We start from the raw sequence: 24,277 nt of genomic DNA on the forward strand, positions 1-24,277 counted from the left end.
AAAAAATAAATAAATAAATTTATATTTTTTAAAATACGAGATTTCTCTTGGAAAATCTGAAAGATCAGCCACACTGGGCTTGCATTCACATACGACGTTGGCTGGAGCTGAGCAGCTGCGCCCCCTTTGGGTGAAGACAGGCATTTCCCAGCTTCCACGGTCCGGCTGGCAGGCTGGCTCATTGGAGTTCCCATCTGGCCCGTCAGAGGGGGCTTTTGAGTTGGCTCCTCTGACTAAAATTTACTCTGGGATAAGCCAGAGCAGCAGAGAGCTACATACTGGGAGAGTATAGTATTGCCTGCCGTTGAGGATTATGGAATTGCCTCTGGACACGACGTTTTTCACCCCTATCATTAAGAAATCAGCGAGACTTCCCTAGTGGCGCAGTGGTTGAGAATCTGCCTGCCAATGCAGGGCACACGGGTTCGAGCCCGGGTCTAGGAAGATCCCACATGCCGCGGAGCAACTGGGCCTGTGAGCCACAACTACTGAGCCTGCGCGTCTGGAGCCTGTGCTCCGCAACAACAATGGCCGCAATAGTGAGAGGCCCGCGCACCGCAATGAGGAGTGGCCCCCGCTCGCCACAACTAGAGAAAGCCCTCGCACAGAAACAAAGACCCAACACAGCCAAAAATAAAATAAATAAATAAATAAAAAGAAATCAGCGGAGTGGAATTCACTGCTGTTTAAGGCGAGGTTGTTGTTGAGGCCACGGACCTCTAGTTACATGTTTTCTTCTCTGCAAAGGCACACTGGAGGCATCTCTTTATAATCTCAGTACCAGGATCACTACAGTGGTGTTTCTCTTGAAGATCAGCTGTGAATGGGGTTCAGGATTGCTTCTCTGTGCTCAGTCTCAAACTCAGGGCTCCCCTCTCAGAAGCGCTCCATGGCCTGCCTTGGGGCTACCCTTGTGAGTGGCTCCATTTCACTTCTTAGTCTTGTTTTACTATTGCTTTTTCCTACTTCTTTTAAATTTTATCTTAGTATAAGACATATCTTTGAAGAGTCAGACCTCCAATCTTTATTAGACTAAAGCAGGGTTTAAATAAATCAATTCCTCTACTCAACATATACCTTGATTATAGCACTTCCTACAACATATTATACTTACATGTTTAGCTGCTGGTCCCTTCTACCAGACTGTGAAGATGGAGCTGCATTTTACTATCACTGTATCACTAACACCTAGCCCAGAGCCTTGCGTGTAGTTGGCATTTAATAAACGTTTGGAGAATGAACTTAAAGATGTTGCCAAATTGGCACAGCAGGGACCCATGGAACAGGTGGAGGGGTTTGACAAGGCAGAACTTCCCAGACCAGACGGATGAAAGAGACCAGGTGTGTTCTGCCATTTCTGTAACTCAAGAAACATCCCATTACTCCAGTTATATCACTTCAGGATACTGAGTTTGGAGAATTCATAAGGGTTTTCTGGTGGAGAGAAGACAGGCTTTGGAATTGACCTGGAGTCTGAAATCCGAGGATGTCTTTTTTTAATGATTATGGGCATTTTGCTTAAACTTTCCGAGCTTCATGCAGTTTTTGGTTCCAAGGTATCCTTAACCACCTTATCATCTTACACTGTACGTTTATCTGTAACTCTCTGGCACCCCTCTCAGGGCAGAAATCTTACAATACCTGTCTATATACATATACACTCCTCAGAGCAAAACTTATTATATAATTTTATTCTTTTCTCCTCTACATTACTAACAGTAGCCCAGTGTTAAGCATTTTAGAAAACCTGAAGAAATAAAAAATTTCTTGGTTTACACACGCATGTATAAAAATATATATTCAGATAAGCAAATATCTGCTCATTACATCGCCCAGCTTTTGAGAGCGCCAAAAATAAATAAATAAAACACGTGCAAATCAAAAGAGAGGGCTAGGTGGTTTTGTCAAAATTCATTTTAACAATTTTAGCTAACCAACATGTGCTAATGAAATTCAAGTTAAAGTTATAGCCAGTTAACATTACAGAAAACATTGTGTGTGGCTACTAAGGAGTATTCCTTAAACAGAATCTGCTTTGTGCTTAGAACACAGGTAGGTTTACAGTTTCAACAGTCAGCAGCAATAAAGATCAGGAAAATCCCCAACTTTTCTAATAACCGCTCTATCATAGAAAGGAAAAAAAAATGAAAAAAGTATCACCATCTTTTCACAATGGACATCAAAATCAGAACTGTAGGCTTAATAAGTGCTTGGATTAAAAAATACTTACACAATAAGATCCCTGGTTAATAACCTTTGATTTTTAAAAATCCACAAAACATAAAATAGTTGCTTGTTGGTGTAACAAATTTGACCCACAAGCAATAACCTGAACTATCTTTTCACCATCAAGTACTTTAACAGTGCAAAATGTTAGTCATCTCAGCATTCAATGCTCTCCACATTCTGTCACTAAAGCCTCAAGATGAACCATTGCAGGGAGGTATCACTGCCAAGGAAATGCAAATCAGGCAAAAAAATAATAATAATACAATGATTCACTCCTATGCCAGAGTCTCAAAGGTATATAGGCACTTTCTGATCTGAGGTGAAATAAGTAATTCAAAATGTCCATAAGCTAATGTAAAATACAGTACTGACTCTTTTGACACAAAAACAAAGAATAATTATACTGTTACTCAGAACAGTATTCAACATGGACGAGTAGATCTCGATGTTCGGTGGCTGGATACTGGATATTGCACTTGGGACATTCCACCAGGCTTTCATTTAGTGCAGCAGTAGGACTTTTTGGTGAGGCAACTTTTCCTCTGTTTTCAGTCTCTCCTTGGCAAGTGACTAATGGCTCTGTGAAGGCAAACTCACGAAGCTGCTTCTGAAAAATAAATGTCAAACGAACACGGTTTGTATAGATGGCCTACCATCCAGCAGTTGTAACTGCTCCATAGGTACTCCAGTTGCTTCAGCCCTGTAGACAGATTTTCTTCTGAATCTCTCTGGTCACCGATATTACGGTGGTAACACACAAGGTGGTTATAAATCACCCAAATTACCCAGGAAGTACTAGGGTTGGGTGTTTACATAGATAGGTTTTATTAAAATGCTTAGAGCCAAATGTAAAGGTGGGCGGGTGGGCAGTGCTGATGAAGTTTGCTAGGTTTGTAAAGGAGGGGTAACTTCAGTAATAAAGAACTACATGGAATTAAGAGCAGCAAAGAATTTTAGCAGGTCAAACAGGTTATACACAGAAATGACTAAGATGTTGTATAATTCCTTTGTGACTTCCCTATTTCATGATTTTTTCCCCTGAGGAATTTAGAATAGTCAGTAAAGCTTAAAAATGAGCACTTTACAACATAATATGAAGATGATGGATGGTAGGAACACAAAGAAAAATACAGGAAAATTATGGATTCTTTTGTATACCCTTTGGCTTCCTATACTTTGAAAAACAGTCATCAACAGGAATGAATTATAAATTTCAATTTCAAATATTATAAATGGTCAATATCAATGACATAAATAGAGCCAAAAATTTATTTTCTGTCTTTTCTTCATAAAGAAATTACAAATGATTTTAACAACTGCTTTTTTCTCTTTTGAAAACTGAGGAATTCTGTTTGTAACATTTCACCATCTGCAAATATTCTGCAGTACTAGGATGATATATGAAATGTGTGCTAATGGGACATAACACACACAGACCCTAACAGATTTGGTCCAAAGCTTATTAATAGGATGAAAATAGGTAAATAAAAAACCATTTCCTCATAGAAGCATGTTATTTAAAAGGTTAATGTTTAAAAAGATTATGTGTTCAGGGTAACCCACAGAAAGTACTCAACTCAATATGCCTAGAAGAGAGTATTAACAGTAATAGTCCATTAGCCCTAAAACCAGCATTTTTTTCTTTCTTTCTTTTTAAATAGAAAAGAATAATTTCAATTCAGGATGTACAACTGCCCTGCCTTGCCCCCTGCATCCCCCAGGCCAGGCACTGTTTAGTGCCTCTAGAATCACAGAGCCCAGGGTGGGTGAGGAATGATCCCAGGCACCGGTAATGTTATCATTACCAAGAGGCCCATGATGTCTCTCTGTCTAGTCCTCTGAACTGATGCTCAAAGGGCAGTTGCTTCAGAAGAGACAGGGGATTTGATTTGATTGATTTGAGAAACAGCCATTCTTTAAGCTGTATCCTCCTACTTCAGGAAATGGTTTTACACATAAATAGAAAGATGGCAGAAAGAGAAAAATGAAAATAAGTTTTAGTTTAACCATTCCGAACTCACCAAGGATTCCAACTGTGTTATTTGATTTCTTGCTTTTCGGAGCTCCTTAAGAATTACATGCAATTGATGCTGCATATTTTGACGGTCAAGTTTTTCATTTTCAAAGTCTAAAGTACATGCCTGCATCTAGAAAAAATGCCCAAGACAAGACAATGACAGCTAGCATATACTGTCTAGTTTTCTTGACTGGATGCTTGCATTTTTTTTTTTTATTAGCACAAGAAGCAAACATGTATTGTACCATTAGAGCAAGAATTCCTCTGAGCACAGTGAGATGTTGATAAATGAAAAAGCTTTGTCCAAGGAGCAAAACCAAAGCTTGAGGTATAAGTGAGTGAGGAGCAGCTTAAGAAGCTGCTGGTTAGAATTCGTCCTCCCCATCCTCCTTCGTGTGGGGAAGGGAAAGACATGGCTGTTCCCTGGTTTGGAATATACTAAAAATCTCTGGTGTCTCTTCTGAGAATAACTGGTGTCTCTTTGAGTTCCACTTGAAGTTATCAAGCAGCCCTATTAGGGACATCCGGTCAGACTAGCAGCCATCTAGGGAAGAATAAAATTTGCTAAGACAAACATCTACCTGTCAAGAAAATTGCCATGTCACCTTAGAGAATCTGGTTTAGCCTAAAGATAGTAACGGGAACATATGGCTGGCACAGACAGTCACTTTAAATATTTTGTTAAAGTTTTTAAAAAACATTTTCTACGACTTTCAAATGTTTCTTCACAGAATAGTGTAAACATGAGGAAAAATTCCATTTTCTAAAGGGTTAAATGGAATTTAGAAGCAACCCCAATGAATACCTGTTGTTCCAACAGAGCTACCCTTGTCTGCTCCTCTTGCTGCTTCAACAGAGTCGTGTAAAGAAACTGGACCTGTAGGATGTAAATAGAACCAACACTGTCACATTGACATTTTATGGTTTGACCTTGACCTGGGATGCATGACAGGCTCACATTTCTAACCAGGGCAACACCTGCTCTTCTGGGCGAGTCCTTCTAGCTGTGGTTGAGCAGCCTATGTATATAAGCAGCTGAGCAGTACCGCCCAGGCCAAGAGTTCCCTGAGGCACAGACTGAATGTTGATAAAAAACACTAAACCGCAGTGGACACACCCACTTTCCTTCAGGTTCTGACATCCACTAATATTTCTGAGTAGGATAACAAAGCTGGCAGAGTCTGGCCACCTCGGCCAGAGTAGAAGCAAAATTCTTAGTCACTTCTGCATAATCTTTCATAAATATCACTGCTTGCAACTGCAGGCAGAAGTAAGGGTGGTAAAGACTAAGAAGGCAAATGTTACAGACTATTTTTTTCCCTCTCTCTCAACTTTTGGAGGATTTAAAAAATTACTATTCTTTTTTTTCTTAAATTAATTTATTTAATTTTTGACTGCATTGGGTCTTCATTGCTGCACATGGTCTTTTTCTAATTGCGGTGAATGAGGGCTGCTCTTCACTGCGGTGCGCGGGCTTCTCATTGCAGTGGCTTCTCTTGTTGCAGAGCACAGGCTCTAGGCGAGCGGGCTTCAGTAGTTGTGGCTCGTGGGCTCTAGAGCGCAGGCTCAGTAGTTGTGGCTCAAAAGCTCAGTTGCTCCACGGCATGTGGGATCTTCCCAGACCAGGGCTTGAACCCGTGTCCCCTGCATTGGCAGGTGGATTCTTAACCACTGTGCCACCATGGAAGTCCCCAAAATTACTATTCTAATAGTAGCAATAACTAACATTTACCTAGTCCTTTAATTTACAAAGCACTTTTACATTCTCTCAGTTGACCTTCAAAAAAGTCCTATGAGGTGAGAAGAGGTTGTTATATCTACTATTATTAATTTGACACAAATAACCTGCAAGTCAGAGAAGTTAGCTGATTTTCCTCAGGCCACATAATTAGAGACCTGGTATGGACCTCAAATTATGTTTTTTCCATTATTTCATGCTGCCAGGCAAAATTTAAATTAATGAGTTTCTGTTGAAGTAGTATTCAATTCTAATAATCCTCAGTAATGCCAACATTACTGAGACGGACATCCTGGATCCGGCTGCGAGCATAGTGAGAACGTGGAGGGCATCTGGTAATTAACTTGAGCCAGTGTCATCACAATCTCAGTGCCAGCCTAGGAATCAGCCTTGATCCCCCCTTAACTTCCCCTCTTTCAGCTTCTCACACATACCTAACTCCTCCTCACTCAGCTTTTGTGTCTGTGATTTCCTCCCACTAGGAGGGAATTCCCACAGTCACCCACCTCGCCGGTTCCTTCTCACCATCAGCTTTGTCCAAATATCATCTCCTCAGTGATGCTTCCGCCGGCCCCCAATTTCTCTTGGTCATATTACCCTGTTTTATTTTCTTTAGTTTACTTGTTTATTTAGGTACTTGTTTATGGTCTGTCTCCCCTCTAAGTATGAACTCCTAGGAGGGGGCAGGAACTTGCGTTGCTCCTCGCTGGTTCCCAAGTAGTTAAAATAGTCCCTGACTCTTAGTAAGTACCATGAAAATTCTGAATTATAAACCATGGAAAACCTTGCTGGTTAGACTCACCTGAGATAAGAGCTCTTCAGATCTCTTCTTCTCTTCTTCAAGTTTTTCCCTGGCAAGATCATTCTCTTCCTTGAGCCTTTGTATTTTCTCTGTTTTATGCCTATCGTCTTCCAGATGTTGTACATCTGCCTTTCTTTGTGAACACAACAGCTGATTTAAATCTTGCACTTCTTTTTGGGTTTCTTCATATTTTCTTCGAAATTCACTAAGTTCAAAATTCAACTGAGTTATTGTTTGTCGTTCCACATCAAGATCGTTTTTTGCATTTGCCAAGAGATGGTTGTAATATTTTTGCTTTTCTTCCTGAAGATAACCTATGACAAACACATCAGGGCACAACTCACTTTATAAAAGAGAGAATTTTCCTGAAGAAATAAATGTAAATATGTTTCTATAAACAAGATCACATTTATTTCCTCACCTTCAAAAACGAAGAGTCAAGAGATAGGGAACATGGCTGATATTTGACAGAACAAGAAACAGAAGTTCAGGTATACTACTTGAAGGCACAAAATGAATAAATAGAAGAACTAGAAACAGTAATATAATTTCTGAGGGAGGGAAAGTCACGAATGTCTAAAGAAAACAAATCAACAAATAGGGCCATTAACTCATTATTTATAGATATGGAGGTAAGTGTCAGAGAAGCTGCAAACCACTTGGCAAAAAAGACAGCATCACTCAGAAGAAACTTCACCTCAGTTCTAGGGTGAGATTCAAATGATTGAAGAATAATGTATAAAGATGTAATCTTTCTCCTGGGATTGATATGAATAACTGCTAAAGGGAAGCTGAGTAAAAAGATAAGGTCAGCACTGGGGGAAATAAAGTTGGAGAAGGACTTTGAAGGAGGGGAAGGATATGCAAGGTGGAGAAAACTTAATGTGCCTTCAGGGCTGCAAGATCCCTTTACCCTGTGACTTATGCCCTTTGGTACCAGAAAACAATGGGAAATGAAACAGACTGGCTAAAATGGTATTTCTTACTTCAGGGCTAGCAGACCTGCTCTTACTTTACTTTATAACACATGTCTATAAGAATCTAAATTTGATGAATCTCTTCTTTTGAAAAATGTCAGCCAGGCCAACCCTAAAGAACATTTTCATACCAGTACCTTCTGATTCAGTCTTTTTTGTCTCCTGTGGGAGTGCATGAACATCTGTTTCCAATTTCTGTTCCAACTCAAAGATCTTCGCTAAAAGTCCTTTTACGTAGACCTCTCGCTGCTGATCATACACAAGCCATTGCTGATTTTTCTCCAGAGCCTCAAAGTGAAAATGAAAGCAAATCAATAATAAAAACCCAAACTCTTAAAATGGACAAGGGAGCCCAAGGGATGCAGTCTTTTCCAGCACACAAAAACTCTACAGCTCATGTCATAGAATGATTCTAGGCAACCACTGTAAAGCTCCTGACACAGAGACACATTCTAAGGCCACACACCTTCAGAATACCTAATAACATGGCAAAGTCACGTCTACATGGGGTTAAGTTCGTTTGTCTGCTGTTTCCTCTACACAATTTGCTTTGTGTCTGTGTCCATGTCATTCTCTGTAAACAGACTGTCTTTGTGGTAGAGGTGCAGATGCACTGCTCAGATACTCTTTTAAGAAAGAGCTGTTTCCACCCAACATAGGGCTCTGCCTGGGAGCTCTCCACGGGGTGGACAGAGGCTCTGTCAGGTTTGCATCCTGGCCTGACGGTGCCCCTGCCCAGTCCTGCTGCCTTCCTTTTCCTTTCACAGATGTCGCTCCCCAATAAACCGTTTGCACTGCTAACTCCATTTCAAACTTAAATACCATCCTCTCTCTTTATCACCAATTTTCATCTTTTACATCTTTTAGAACTCAAAAATCCCAAATTGGGACCAGTCATCTGGTTTGTATAGGGGCTTATGAACTCAGTTGTTATATATACATATATCTATATATTTTTAAAAATTATTTTATCAACCATCTTCAGCTTTTTTCTGTGTTTGCTGTTTCTCTCAAATAGATAGTAAGTTCCTTGAAGTGGCACACCATGCTTTTCCAAGAGGATTCCCAGCTTTTGCATACAATGTATAGTCAAGAAATTATTTGAATGATGGGATAATATTAATAAAATAAAATAAGCAGTGTCTGTTTAAGTTAGCTGGTAAGAGGGAAAGTGCTTCACTCTACTGTTACTGCTAATATTATTTTTTCATTTCAGTTACATCTTTCCTACAAGAAACTAGATGATGCCTTACCAGCCACCTAGCACAAGCTGGAAAATTTTATAAAATCACATCTACATTTTCTGTGGATCATACCACCTGATCTGTGGCAAGACATTAGCAAAATATTCACATAAGAAGCTACATTAAGGGCTTCCCTGGTGGCGCAGTGGTTAAGAATCCGCCTGTCAATGCAGGGGACATGGGTTTGAGCCCTGGTCCGGGAAGATCCCACATGCCGTGGAGCAACTAAGCCCATGTGCTACAACTACTGAGCCTGTGCTCTAGAGCCTGCGAGCCACAACTACTGAGCCCACATGCCACAACTACTGAAGCCCGCACACCTAGAGCCCGTGTTCCGCAACAAGAGAAGTCACCGCAATGAGAAGCCCTCGCACCACAACAAAGAGTGGCCCCCACTCACCGCAACTAGAGAAAGTCCATGTGCAGCAACGAAGACCCAACACAGCCAAAATAAATAAATAAATAAATACATACATTAAAAAAAAATTGAATGAAGTTTCATATTTAAAAAAAAAAGAAGCTACATTTACTTCAGTGGATACAACAAGGTAGAAGATATGGACAGAGGTGTATAGATTTATGAAATTTCTTAATGAAAAATTCTATTGATATTTTGATTGTTAACTAGGACAAATTCATATATCTTCTGATTCTAACTCTCACTTCTCTTAACCACTGGATCCTTGCAAATTCAGTCAAAGGCAAAGCCAAAGGAGCCTGTGGGGCATCCCCAGACACTGTACAAACCTCCTCCCCCTCATCCATACCTCCTGTTTTGCCAGTAACAGCTTTCATTGTTGTTACTGAAAGCAGGACGTAGATTCAGGTTGAAAGCTAGCAAAGAAGACAATTCACCTGTGGGTACTAGAGGGAAAAAAGTCTTGAAATTCTTATCTGTAGCACCAACATGCAATGAGATTATAACTCCTCTCTCCTTTCCAATCTAGGTCTTCAGTCCAAGAGGATGGGACCGCCCCCCTTTCGTTCTATGTTACCGGGAGGCTGGGGAAATAAGTCTCAATTACTATTTGTGTAAAGAGAGCATGCACAGCTAAACCTGATGTCACATGCATAAAATGTTATGGATGAAGGGCCCCAGGAGGAGGCGCACACAGTGATGCTAACACCCCTTCGCAATGGCCAAGCTCACTGGTACTGAGCCCTCTGTCCCTGCCGCCCATGCTATCACCTGTCTATCCCCACAGGAATACCTGCTGGAGCAATGATTCACTGCTGGGTCTTGGTAAACCCTGATCATTTGGGGATTTAGAAATCCTCAGTTGGAGGGTGATTTCCCCATTGAGAAGAGTGAGAGAAGATGCAGGCCACGACCAAAAGCTTTAAGTCAGTTAATACAACGATAACTCAGTATTTTGAGTTAAAATAGTTACTGCTAATAAGTTCAGTTCAACCTCTTCCTTGGTCCCCCAAAGTGCTAAATTGTTCTACTTATATTAAATAACTGAGAATATTTTAAAGCTTCAGGACACCACTTGCTGAACTGTAGCTATGTTCCCTTAGGCTGACATTAAAATTGTCCACCATCTGCCGCCTCCCATCTCTTCAGGTCGCAGCCTGGCCTTTCCTCTCCTCCACTGCTGCCTTGCTGTCTACACAACTGTGCACACCCTCTGTGCCTCTTCCCTCTGTGCAGAGTACCCTAGAACCCCTTCCTGTTACCTGCCCACTTAAATACCACATTTTCATCAAGTTCTGATGAATCCAGGCTTGTCTTTCAAGGCTTCTCACCATAACTGTCCTCATTAAGCTTCCTCTCCTTCCTAAGCCAATAGTGATTTTCATGTCCACTCAATCTATTCGGCATCTTATACTCATGACCTTGATTGTCTCCTGATGATACTTATCTTAACTACATCCTGAGCCCTCTGGACAGCTGAGCACAGGCTTTAGATATTTTCTTTCACAGTTCCTTGTTTGTGTTCACTGTTTCCGTAACCAGTGGCTGCCTGATAAATGTTTGTGAACGATGTTGACAACATGGGGTGGGGAAACAATGGCTGCAAGAACAAGCAAGCCTTGTAGCCCCAAACCAGAGTTTGTGAGTGTTCAGGGAAGAGGAGAGGGCAGGAAAGAATCTAGCAGTTCCTTACGCACAGTAGAACAATACATTTAGAGTGATTCAAAAAGAATAAAACATTTTCAAAAATCGATTACTCATTAACTAAGTAATGCGTAATGGAACTATCACAACTATTTCTATAATCTTACAAGTGTATAATATGTATCCTTTGTGTCATAATTCATCCCAGACCTGTTAGAATTTACTATTATCAATAATGAAAGTGTGGCAGCCAGGATGTGTAACTTCTTAACCTTCAGGGCTGCCAGAAAGAGATGGCAAAAACACAAAGTTCTTAACAAAAAAGTTGCATGGTGTAACTCTACTGAAGTAACATATACATACTGGAATACATTTTCAGAAGTGTTCAATTCTTTATGAATCATCCTGCATTTGTTGTAGGTACACTGTAAAAGGTGGGGCTCCTGCGCCCCGCCCCACAATCTCACTCTAGAAGTGTGAGATGGGATAAGTGGTAAGTACATACTGGAAGTTTTTGGTTGCATATCAGGGCATCTTCTTTCAGGTAGGAATTTTCATCGTTTAAAGATACAGGCAGGGACTTCCATGGTGGTGCAGTGGCTAAGAATCCGTCTGCCAATGCAGGGGATGCAGGTTCAATCCCTGGTCTGGGAAGATCCCACATGCCGCAGAGCAACTATGTGTCACAACTACTGAGCCTGCACTCTAGAGTCCGCGAGCCACAACTACAGAGGCCTGTGCACCTAGAGCCCGTGCTCTGCAACAAAGAGAAGGCACCACAATGAGAAGCCCACACACCGCAACGAAGAGTAGTCCCCGCTCGCCACAACTAGAGAGAGCCCGCGTGTAGCAACGAAGACCCAACACAGCCAAAAAATAAATAAAATTAAAAAAAAAAAAAAAGATACAGGTTTCTGGTAACTGACTGTACTGCTGAACTGAATGAATAAGCATCTTCAGAACTCTAATGAAAAAGTGATGAACTCATAAAAGTGCTAACAAAAGATCAAGATGAAAAAAAAAATTAATTACATGGGACTGAGTGAACTGATGAGGATGAGTATAATTTTTGTGACTTTCTGTCTGAATTAAAAAAAAAAATCCAACAAGGACTCAGAGGCAAAGAATATACAAATAAATTTTCACTGCAAAGTAAAGGAGCTGTTACAGTGGAGGATTACTGGACTGAATGTCAATATTATGACATAGTATGAGTGTGTTTCATGTTTGGTAATTGCAATCATTGTTGCTTTTGTTGTGGTCATCCATGTACAATGCTTGGTGTCAGTCTATTTATCTCTTGTAAAAAAAAAAAAAAAAAAATCCTGAAAAAAAAAAAAAAAAAAAAAGATTACACCCCAAGAAGTAATCACATATTAAAAAAAAAAAAAATCCACCTGCCAATGCAGGGGACACGGGTTCGAGCCCTGGACCAGGAAGATCCCACATGCCGCAGAGCAACTAAGCCCATGCGCCACAACTACTGAGCCTGCGCTCTAGAGCCCACAAGCCACAACTACTGAAGCCCACAGACCTAGAACCCATGCTCCGCAACAAGAGAAGCCACCGCAACGAAGAGTAACCCCCGCTCACCACAACTAGAGAAAGCCCGCGTGCAGCAATGAAGACCCAACGCAGCCATAAGTAAGTAAATAAATAAATAAATAATAAAAATTTTAAAAAGATACAGGCAGTTGAGCTCTATGTCCAAAAAGATCTCTATATAGGGAAACTCTAAGTCTAGAGAGTTCCTCCAACCTTTGCTAGGCTGCTTCCACAAGTATCCTAGAAACTCATGAGCAAAGCTTCCAGGTATGGGGCTTAAAGGATTTTCAATGTCTGTTCTCTATAAAACTAGGAAATGGATTAGGAAGACAGAGGCAGCCTCTGGAATCAATGACTTAGTCCAGGGCCCTCCCCCCAGCCACTCTTCTCTCTGCACCTGTCAGGCAGTTATAACATTAGTTTTCCTCATATGGCTGAAGAGTTCATTTATCAAGCGGAGATACTGTATAGCGACTCTGTTTTATACACTCAAATTTAATTGATAAGAGATGTAGCATTGTACGACTCAAAAAGCACACATATATTCTAATACTTATAAATCATTGTTAGATGCTAAAGATACCTAACTTTATACCGAATTTAAAATATGTCCGTATTTAAGCAATATTTTAATATAAATAATTTAAGTCAATGTTGGACGGTCATGAAAATTTTCTTCTTTTAAATGAATCTGTCTATACATTACTTAAGTAGGAGAAACAAAACTATATTGGTTTAAGATATGAGAGACAATATTCTTTTTCTTTTTAAATATGGACTGCTTCACGAATTTGCATGTCATCCTTGCACAGGGGCTGTGCTAATCTTCTCTGTATCGTTCCAATTTTAGTATACGTGCTGCCAAAGCGAGCACAAGAGAGACAATATTCTAAAAGGCCACGTGATGGCGATGTTACTTCAATAAAGTAGTAAACACTTCTTTACTCCTGACCTCACTGACTCTTTGCATCTACTCTTTCATTTCTTTATAGAATCAATAATAAATGGATTTGATAGCTACCAGTGAATGCTGACATTATGAGTTTTGTATCCTTAGAGTCCTCCTTGCATTAGTTATCTCTTCCAGCTTTGTGTCATCTACACATCTGTTAGACATGCATTTACCATTTCCATCCAAGTTATCAGTAAAAATACAGAACAGGAGTGGGCAAAAGTGAAGCCGTATGGAATGCTACTAAAGCTCTTCCTCCTGCTTTGGCAGGGATCCATTAAATATTCCTTGGGCAAAAACTCTAATGTAGATTGAAACGTTAGCCTATATTGGAGGAAGAAAAAATGTGCATCAATTGACAAAACCGGAATATGGATGGTAGATTACATACAAGTATTGTGTCCATGTTAAATTTATTAAAGTTGCTATCTGTACTGTAGTCATGTAAGAGAGTATCCTCAAAAAAAAAAAAAAAAAAAAAAAAGAGTATCCTCATCCTTAGGAATATACATTGAAGTATATAGGCTTAAAGGGCTGTAGATATATGCAACTATTTTATGGTTCAGAAAAAAATACTGGACTTCCCTGGCGGCGCAGTGGTTAAGAATCCGCCTGCCAATGCAGGGGACACGGGTTCGGGCCCTGGTCCGGGAAGATTCCACGTGCCGTGGAGCAACTAAGCCCATGTGCCACAACTACTGAGCCTGCGCTCTAGAGCCCTCGAGCCACAACTACTGAGCCCGCGTGCCACAACTACTGAAGCCCACACACCTAGAGCCTGTGCTCCACAGCAAGAGAAGCCACCGCAATGAGAAACCCATGCACCACAACAAAGAGTAGCCCCCGCTCTCCGCAACTAGAGAAAAGCCCACGCGTAGCAATGAGGATCCAATGCAGCCAAAATAAATAAAATTAAAAAAAAAAAATTATATATGTGTGTGTGTGTGGATGGGGGTAGAGACTGAAAGAGAAAGAGTATAAAATGGGGTAAAATTTTAACAATAGTTCAATTTTGGTAAAGAGTATGTGGGCTTCTATGTACCATTTTCCATTCTTGTAACTTTTCTGTAAATTTGAATTTTTTCCAAATAAAAAATAAAATAATTATTATTTATCTTCCATAATTCTACATTTAAAAATCAGATTTTCCTTTTTTTTTTTGGCCTCACTGCACAGCTTTTGGGATCTTAGCTCTCCGACCAGGGACTGAACCTGTTCCCCCTGCAGTGGAAGCTGACAGTCCTAACCACTGGACCACCAGGGAATTCCCTAAAAATCAGATTTTTAAAATCAAGAGCAAGAAATGCCTATTAAAACTGACTTTTAGGGGGCTTCCCTGGTGGCGCAGTGGTTGAGAATCTGCCTGCCAATGCAGGGGACACGGGTTCGAGCCCTGGTCTGGGAGGATCCCACATGACGCGGAGCAACTAGGCCCGTGAGCCACAATTACTGAGCCTGCGCGTCTGGAGAGGCCGTGATAATGAGAGGCCCCGCGCACCGCGATGAAGAGTGGCCCCCACTTGCCACAACTAGAGAAAGCCCTCGCACAGAAACAAAGACCCAACACAGCCATAAATAAATAAAATAGTAAAAAAAAAAAAAAAAACAAAAAAAAACTGACTTTTAGCTATTCGGTTTCAAAGTTACTGACACTGGAGAATGTTTACAGCATTAACTCCGTGTAATTATTTCAAAATATCAGCGAGACCTAAATGGTAGCTGAGGAATGATACAGCTCGGCCTTAAGATTATTTTAGCATAACAAATACTGATTCTTAAAATAGGTGGGTAAACTTCTACAGGAAGTTTTGTGGGAGCTTTGCAGAGGGTGTAGGATTGGAATTGCTGAGCTCCCCAAAGCCAAATACTGTGACAGTGCAGACTCTGAGGAGTGAGATTTCTCTTTCCCTACTGCTAAGTCCTCCAACTATAATTCTCCTCCTGGTCGAAAAGATCTGCTGAGACTCCAAAGGGATAACCAGAGCTAAACCACCTCTTGCTCCCCAAATGTAATTTAATGGTTCTTAAAGGGTGGTCTTCAGACCACTAACAGTAGCAGCAGCACCTGGAGCTTACTGGAAATGGAGAATTTCAGGTTCTACCCCAGACCAAGCCTCATTACATAAAAATAACTTTAGTTGCTCTTTGAAGCAGTTAGCACTGAGAAGCCTAAAAATTACCGGTGTTTAAGAAAACAGCATCTATTTTCAGGTACTTTGCTAAAAGAGACACTAGTGAAATTCAAGAAATTTCGCAAGATTCCATTTAGTCATTCTTTCCAATTTTGTAGATGCTGGGGATAGTATATGACATACAAAAAACTTATTTTGATAGTTTTTTAAGAATTATGTTTCTTCTGTATTTTTGTTACCTCTAGGTAAATTACTTTGATGAGGGTATGTGGTACCCAGTTATACAGACACTCAACAGATTTAAATTCTTCTTTTGAAGATCAAATAGACCTCAAGGTACACCTGCTAGATAAGACAAAACAGGAATCTTGAGAGCATACCTAGATCAGGGTAGACATGCCAGTAATATTTCTGGAATCACAATATCTACCTACTGACCCAATAATTAAATCAAGAATTTCATACTTTGCATATCTAATCTTAAAACTTGAAAAAGTACAATGTGAATAGTAGTCTTGTGTCCCCAATTTATTTAATTTCCAATGAAACTCACCAATCCATTTAAGACATAAGTTTGAAGTAATACAGCTTTACCATATATCTAAAATAACCTCATATCAAATTCTAGAAAAAAGAAACATTGAATACACAAAGAATGTGTTTCCTTTTCAAACTATGAAAGCAAACCCTGGTTCCAAGGGAATAATTTCAAACTAAGGAGTACATCTTGCGTGGATAAACAAAAAGAAAAAAAAAACTACAAGTTAAATTACATTATAAAAATCAAATAGTTGAGCAAATTAGATTTAGGTGAAGAAGGGATACTGTTGAGGTATTTGGTAGAAATGGTGATTTCTAGGGCTTTCTATCCTAAAGAGTCCATACTTAGAGGAACTGGCCTTCTTGAATGCCTGGAAAGAGACTTAAAGGTAGTAACCTAGAGAGATGATCTCAAACCATTCATTTCTCCATCTCCTCAAAAGATTTTTTTCAAGCCACAGCATTACTGCTGTCAATTTGCATGAAATTTAATAATAAATGAAGTAGTCCTCTTTAGCTATAACTTAATAAAAGAAAAATGAACTTACATCTTTCAGCTGTACTTCCATTTCATGATTACTCAATGATGAACTGAAGCAACTTGCAGCCACAGTCTACAAGTAAATCAATATTAGTTAACATCATAAATTTAACAACAGAAGTTTCCTCATTATATTTAGTTTCATAATAATACAGTATACTTCACAGGGGCATCCCAAAATCCAGATCTGGTATATGCCAGGTGATGGGTAGCAGAGCAGAATTAAGATGTCCTGGAAGCTTTCTAAGCAGATTGGAAACCCTGAGATTTCATATCTAATTTGACCTCTGAGGTCACCTGGACCCCAGGATCGCCAGAATAGCCCTCAATGCATATGAACAGCCCACTGATTTTCACCAGAAGGAGACAAAACAGCTGGGCTATTTAAATGAAATCTGGAAAATATTAAATTGGCAAATAAAAGACGAAAGTTGTTTTCTAGAATTATATTTGTATTAGCAATAGTATTAATTAGTATTCATTCATATAGAACTCAAAACATAATTTGTCCCCTCTTTTTTCTTCATTTTCTCATAGAGGAAAAAAAAGAGGGGAAGTAGGTGGTAAGGTACCCAGGCTAGTCAACAAAACTCATAAAAAGCTATATTTCAGTCTTTTAACAGCTATAAGGAAAGAGATGTATGTGAAGGATGGCAAAGAAGCTCAAAACATTTTTTTCTCCAAAGATGCTCTAGCCACCATAGTATGTAGCCCTTTCTCCCTCTCAATTTAGTCCTTTAGGTAGAAACTATGACAGAGATAGTTCATCAAATCCCTTTCCTTTCTCCCTGGGCACATTGTGGACTACATTTCCCAAACTTCCCTGTGGTTAGTGAGGTCATGAGACTGAATTCTGTCCAATGGAACGTGAGCAAAAGTGAGATATGCCATTCCCAGGCCTAGACCTCACACGCTCCGCAATTCTCCACATGCTCTCTAGCCCACAGCTGTGTATAGCGGATCTGGTGGAGGACTGCACCCTGAGGGATGGGGGAGCCACTAGAAGGAAGGAACGTGGATCTCTGAATGACTATGTGGAGCAAAGCCTCCTCCACTCCAACCTGCCCTAGGCTGTGACATGAGGGAAAAATAATCATTTGTCACATAAGACTCTGAGATTTGTAGGTCGGTTGTTAGGCAATTAGACATGCTGACTAATACAGAAATGAGTAGTGGGTATTCCACAATTATAATAAGAATACATTTTTTAAATTATCATTTCTTCCAAGATTTACATTTCCACCTTCAAAAGTAAAGAAACTAATTCTTGAGCTTTAAGTAAAGGTATAGTCAACCACGTAGGATCTGACTATAATGTTTCATGAGTTTCAGTTCTACGGAAATTCTCTAGAAAAGCTTAACCTCTTTGAACTCATCTGTAGAAACACTCAATTGCCCATCTATGAGAGTACACATAAATTATAGGTACTCTAAAGGGGAGATAAAGTAGAAAGACCCTTAACATTGTTGACATATTGTATCTGAAAGCCATAGATTTTCTTCTGTAGGTGGTATTAATAGTTGTAGTATTAGTATTATTCAAATGTCCAAATTTCCAAAAGAATCAAAGGTCTGATCATAAGAAACCATTTATTTAGCACTTACTACATGCCAGGCACTCTGCTAGGCTATTTACATATACTGTAACATTTAATCTCCAGTATTCTTACCCTGATTTTACTGATGTGGAAATTGAGGTTTAGGAGAGGGGTCTGGTGAATTCTAGCATTGTCTCCAAGGCTAGAGAGGTTAAGGAATTTGTTCAGAGTCACACAGCTAGCAAGTGGAAGAACAAAGATCTGAACTCAGATCTGCCTATCCACAAATCCTTGCTCTTTTTGCTACACTAGTGATGCTAAAACAAAAGAGAGAGAGAAAAAGCATGTACAGTTAGGAAAAAAGCATACTTGATATTTTAACTGGGTATCTCAAATAAGAAAAACAACCAAAAAATGAAGCCTATTGTTTTCACAATACAAACTATAGAAAAAAGAACTCAACAAAATCTTCCTGGCTGTTGTACATACACTGCGGATTCTGTATTCTGAATACTCCCTTGCATAAAACAATGGTGTGGGGAGTGGAGGGAGCCATATTACCTATTTTTGCTTATGGAGAAGTACCAGGCTATAAAAAAAAAAAGGAACCTGTTAGTATACTATAGTGTTTCACCATTTGCCAAGCATGTTTTAACAAACTCATTCTCCATAAGAATTACAAACTGTATCAGAAAAGATTAAAAATATCTGGGTTTAAAGAAATTAGTACCTGTGATAAACAAAGTGTATCAGCTTTGCCTTCAAGTTCAGCAAGTCTTGCAGTTGTAGCAGACAACTGTTTTTTCAATACATCTGCCTCTTCAGACAAGGATTTCAACAGCTGTTCCCTCCTTTCACCTTCCTTTGTTTTCTCTTCCAGCTGTTCAAGCAATGCAGTAGTGCTGTGTTTGGCTTTCAGCTCATCTCTGAGTCGCTGTATTTCTTTGTCCTTCTCTGTGAGGCGATAAGCATTCTTCTCTCTCTCAGCTTCAAGGACTCGAATTTTCTAGATATAAACCAAGAAGAATCTTAGAACAAGGCCAGGTCAAACACAAAAATAAATAGTACATTACAACAAGCGTTTATGAAGTGTTTATTATATATCAAGTCAGCATTATACCAGATACCAGGGCAAAAAAGATGAAGCCTGGGAGGGGAGTCTGGGAGAGAATGGATACATGTATATGCATGGCTGAGTCGCTTTGCTGTGCACCTGAAACTATCACAGCATTGTTAATCAGCTATACTCCAATATAAAATAAAAAGTTAAAAAAAAAAAAGATGAAGCCAAGGTCTTATGCTCAGAGAAATCAGAGAGGTAAACCAATACATTAATGCAATATGGTAAGTGCTGTGGTTAAGATATATAGAAAATGAATGGGACATGGACACAGAAAGGAGAGATCAACTCTGTCAGCAGTGGTTAGAGAAAGCTAAAGAAAAGCTGGCTCTCACCTGAGTATCTGCTAGTCATTCCCCCATCATGCCAGTTCTAATAATCTTAAAGGCTAAAAGTGAGTCACACAAAGAGATACATGCTCACTGATGAACTTGAAGCAACAGAATTTAAAAATAACAAAATGTTCTACCCGGATAAAAGTGCATTCATAAACTTGCTTTTTGTTAGTAAATGATTTGGTGTCAAATCTAGAAGGTGACCTTCAAAGGAGTGTTCAACATTTTCAAGGATTTGAAAGATAAAGAAGACATGTTTGTTGAACTCCTGCTGGCATAAGAGAGAACGCATCAAGAGAGATGATAGAAAAAGTTAGCAGAATGGCTTTACATGCTAACAAAGGAAAAACAACATAAAACTAAAAACTTGCATTTGAGGGTGGGGAAGAGAAGCAGTTGTTCAAATAAAGATGGGGAAATTGAGTTGGACAGTTGTATGAAAATGATGAGGGAATTTTCAGTTGCCTACGAGCTTAAGACAAGACAGTAGTATGATACAGTTACCAAAAAACCGAATTCCATTTTAAGCTTTCATAGAGTATATCATCCAGATTACGGGAAATAATAGTACTGTTTCAACCTGTGTTTGCCACTGTATGCAGTACTAGGTACATAATTCAAGAGGGACATGAACACACCACAGAGTGTTCAGGAAAGTGACCAGGAGGAGAAAAAGCCAGTAAAGCCGAAGAATATGGGGTTGGTCTACAGAAAAGTAAGAGGAAGCAAGAATTCCTTGGATATCTGAAAAGTTGTCAATTGGATAAAAAAGAAAAATAGACTTGTTCTGTGTAGCTTTAGTTGACATAACTAGAACAAACGGGTAGAAGTTACAGGAAGTTTAATTTCAATTGATTATAAAGGGGTTTTGATAGCCAGTGCTCCTCAGAAGTGGAATGAACTGGAAAGAGATCTCTCAGGAAAGCTATTAGACTCCTTCACCAGATTACAAAATAATCTTTATGTCTAAGAATTGGTGATATGCGTTAAAAAAAAATGTGTTAAAATATGTTAACACATATTATGTATTAAAAAATAATAATAAATATGTGTTAAAAAATAATAAATCATTTGGTTTTATGATGTGCCTATAAAGTAAAATTTAAAGGAATCCAATGATATTATTTAGTACAGATCATTTATTATCTATGAACAATAAAAGTACTTTTGCAAAATAAATTACAATCAAATTAACGATTAAATTTTAAATCCTTCCAGTTCTAGCAAATTCCTAACTGCTTTACAGACTATATCATACCAAATTGTAAATTAGGGAAATATAGTTTAACAGAACACAAAATGCTAATATCTGTAATGATTTTACCTTAAAAAAAAATGAAGACAAAGATTACTTGTAAAGCAGCCAATATACATGATTAAATGGGTTTTTATTTTATTTTATTTTTTTAAATGGGTTTTTAAACATTCACATTAAAAGCTAAATCCCAAAGTTGACATTAGATTTGTTTTTTACATTTAGTGAACATAAAAACTACATTATATCATTATACTTTCTCATCTCCTACAGCAAAGCTTACTACAGTTTAAAGGGTCTTACCTCCAAAAGTCTGTGTCTGTCTTTATCAGTCAGCTTTCCTTTTCCGCTTGCAATTTCATCCACCGATGTTTTTAAGGCTGCAATTTCTCCCCTAAATTTTTCTAATGCAGCTTCTGATTTGGAGTTACTAGGCTTTGGTCCCCATTTACTTTTAATTAAATCTTTGGGACTTCTGGAAGACATCTCTGAAAATGTCTGTAAAAATAAAAATACAGTTATAAGTCTGAGTTTACAAGGTCAAATCTCTGGTTTGAAAAGGTCTAATAACTAATTTGCTAAACAGAAGAACTTTTCTATCTAAATAGAAGTGATATAGCCAAACCAGTAGGGTATGGAACAGGGACTGGGGAAGGCTTCTAGCGTGCTAGTAACACTATATATTTCTAAAATCTGGGTGATAGATACATGGCGAGTATTCAATATGTCAACTTGTACTCTTGCGTTTGTGCAGGATTCTGTATGTGTGTCATACTTCAATAGAAAAGTTTCATTTAAAAAAAATGGAGGGATAACCAATGATTAAACCATTAAATGAAGCCTGAAAGAAGTAGATCACAATCAAAGACAAATTTTACCCAAAAATAAAAAGCTAATGATAAATAATGTAATTCTGAATATCTGGACGTTGAAACGTCATTACCTGACATAATGGTGCGTCCTCTGTTTTATAAGCTAGGCCTAGTTCAGATCTATCTTAATAATAATAGTCAGCTGAGAGAGCACAGTGGGCAGAAGTGAGAAGAATCCAATATGAGGCATTTATAGGAAAAAGAGACAATATTCACAGAATTCAGGAATGACAGGAATTAAGAATAAGGAGTAAGGAGAAGTTTAGCATATTTGCTAATAGTATTAGATGACATTTAAGAAGCAAGGGTATAATATAAACTCTAGGAGCAAAATACATAGCAAAAATTACTGTGTATATAATAAAAGTAGTTTTAATTAGGGAGGTTAAAAAGCAATTTTCCACCTATGGATCCCAAGATAAAATAATGGTAATGTGACTAGGGAATCCAGAGGAATATGATACTATTCATGCATTCAAAAAATATTGGAGAATTTAATTTACCAGACAGCATATTAGGCGCTGGGTATACACTGGCAGAAAAAAGAAAAAAGAAAGAAATGAAAGAGAGACATGTCCCTTACATAACGGAACTTTCGATCTAGCAGATGGGGGCAGGCAGTAACAAGGAAACGAATATAGATTCTCAAGTTGTAAAATAAATGTTATCCAGGAAATGAAAAGTACAATGATAAATGATACCAGTAACAGTAGAGGAGACCTACTTAGACACCTCGGTGGAGAAGGTTTTTCTGCGGAAGGGACCTTAAGGGTCATCCTGTGTGGACTCAGAGAGCCTGAAAATACCATTAGTGGGTAAACTGAGTTGAAGAGACCATCTATCACAAGGTTAGCCCTGGAGTTTTGCCCATTCTAAGGTGAAAGACTAAGATAACCAGCAAAGGGCACGACGCCTCTATTACAGGCCACGTCGTCTGCAAGTGGAGGCAAATCTTACGAAAACCCTCACAGAAGATCTCACGTGGGAAGACAGGCAAAGAAAAACTGCAAAAACAGGCACCTTTTTTCTCAACCCCACTTCGAAGATGTCTGTAGAATAGACATGAAAGTGCCTGCTAATCCGCAAAAGGCTGTACTAACGAAAGACCTTGGCCAAGTCACTCGAACTACCTGCGCTTGTCTGAAAGAGGAGGATAATACCCGCCGCAGGGCTGAAAGGAGGGATCGAATCGGCGACGGCCGTGAGGCACCCAGCCAGGGCCAGGAACCAAGTGAGAGCCAGGGAAACGCGATGGGCACCCGGGAGGGCAGAGATTGAACCCCGGCTAACGCAATCTCCCACTGACCCCCCCCCCTCCCTCACGGTCTCGCCCGGCCCCGGGGCTGCGGGCCCTGGCCGCCCCCGCCACCCTCCGCGGTCGCCCCCCGCAGCAGCCAGCCGGCACCTGAGGGGAAGCGCTGCGCCTCGCTTCGGCCCAGTCTCACCCTCCGGCGCGGGAGCCGCTTCCGGGAGTTTGAATCCCGCGGCTGTGGGGTGGGGCACGTCACTGCCGGCGGGGTTGAAGCACGCGCGACGGGATCGCGGCTCTCCGATTGGCTGCGGCCTCCGAGGGGCGGGGCCTGGAACCTGAGGGCCGATGGAGTGCGGGCTGGAGACCCTCAGGGCCGGGGTCGAAGGGTGGGGCTGAGGCTGAGAGGCGGGGCCGAAGACGGGAAGGCTTTCGGCGGACCCGCTACCGAGTTATGGGACTTTCTCAACGCTTTTCTGAGGTTTCAGACCTCAAGCTCGGTGTTTCTTTGTAAGGAACTGATTTGTGTTTATCCGCTTTGGGGCTGAAGCAAATTACTATGCTGAGCGAGATAAACCCAGTGACTGTGAGCGGGGACTAACCAGATCCGCGTCCTTGAGCATGATTCGCCTGCCGAGTACCAGTTTCGCCCTTTATAAAATGGGAGAATTGGATTCCACAAGGGGGCACAGCCTCCCTGCTTTCCTCTTGGGGTGAGCCTTCCTCCTCCCAAAAATCAGGGTGGAGCAATGGGGAGTGTAGCCTGTGGGAGGATTGATAGGCACGCCCAGATTGAACACTGAGATTATGAGCCCTAGAGGAAGCAAGCTAGGCAGGCGTTTGCTCCAGATTGCTGCCCTCCGGCTCGGTGTCTATTGGTTAAATACGGGTCCTGGTTACCCGCTTTGAGGACTTTCTCTTGCTAAAACCGAGAGGCACAGAAAGCGTTTGGCAGGGCCTGCCCTTCTCAGGCCGAGCATAGACTCATCAGAGGCTTGACACAATAAAAAGGATACAGTAGCAAAACATCCTAGGAAAGCAGCGTCACACAGGGGTTAAACTCTGGATTAGGAATGACTTTAGCTCCTGACTGCCTCTTACTAGCTGTGTGTTCTTGAATAAGTTATTA

General features: G+C 40.1%; 1 protein-coding gene across 2 annotated transcripts; it reads right to left on the reverse strand.

The window, feature by feature from the left end:
• On the reverse strand, nt 1–23,429 carry CEP55 (centrosomal protein 55). 2 transcript variants are annotated; one of them, XM_082423798.1, is made up of 9 exons: nt 23,305–23,429; nt 21,331–21,525; nt 19,048–19,323; nt 16,787–16,852; nt 7,901–8,051; nt 6,787–7,100; nt 5,052–5,123; nt 4,251–4,376; nt 1–2,836 (listed from the first exon to the last, which is right to left on the reverse strand). In XM_082423798.1, exons 2-9 carry the CDS (start codon nt 21,511–21,513, stop codon nt 2,636–2,638), a joined length of 1,389 nt encoding a protein of 462 aa, XP_082279924.1. In that variant the 5' UTR covers nt 21,514–21,525; nt 23,305–23,429; the 3' UTR covers nt 1–2,635. The 2 variants fall into 2 exon arrangements, with proteins under 2 accessions (XP_082279924.1, XP_082279925.1); XM_082423799.1 differs by lacking the exon at nt 23,305–23,429 and adding an exon at nt 23,030–23,184.
• Nucleotides 23,430–24,277: the final 848 nt, after the last annotated feature.

The sequence above is a fragment of the Balaenoptera physalus genome (assembly GCF_965194825.1).
Source record: "Balaenoptera physalus genome assembly, chromosome: 14".
NCBI lineage: Eukaryota > Metazoa > Chordata > Mammalia > Artiodactyla > Balaenopteridae > Balaenoptera > Balaenoptera physalus.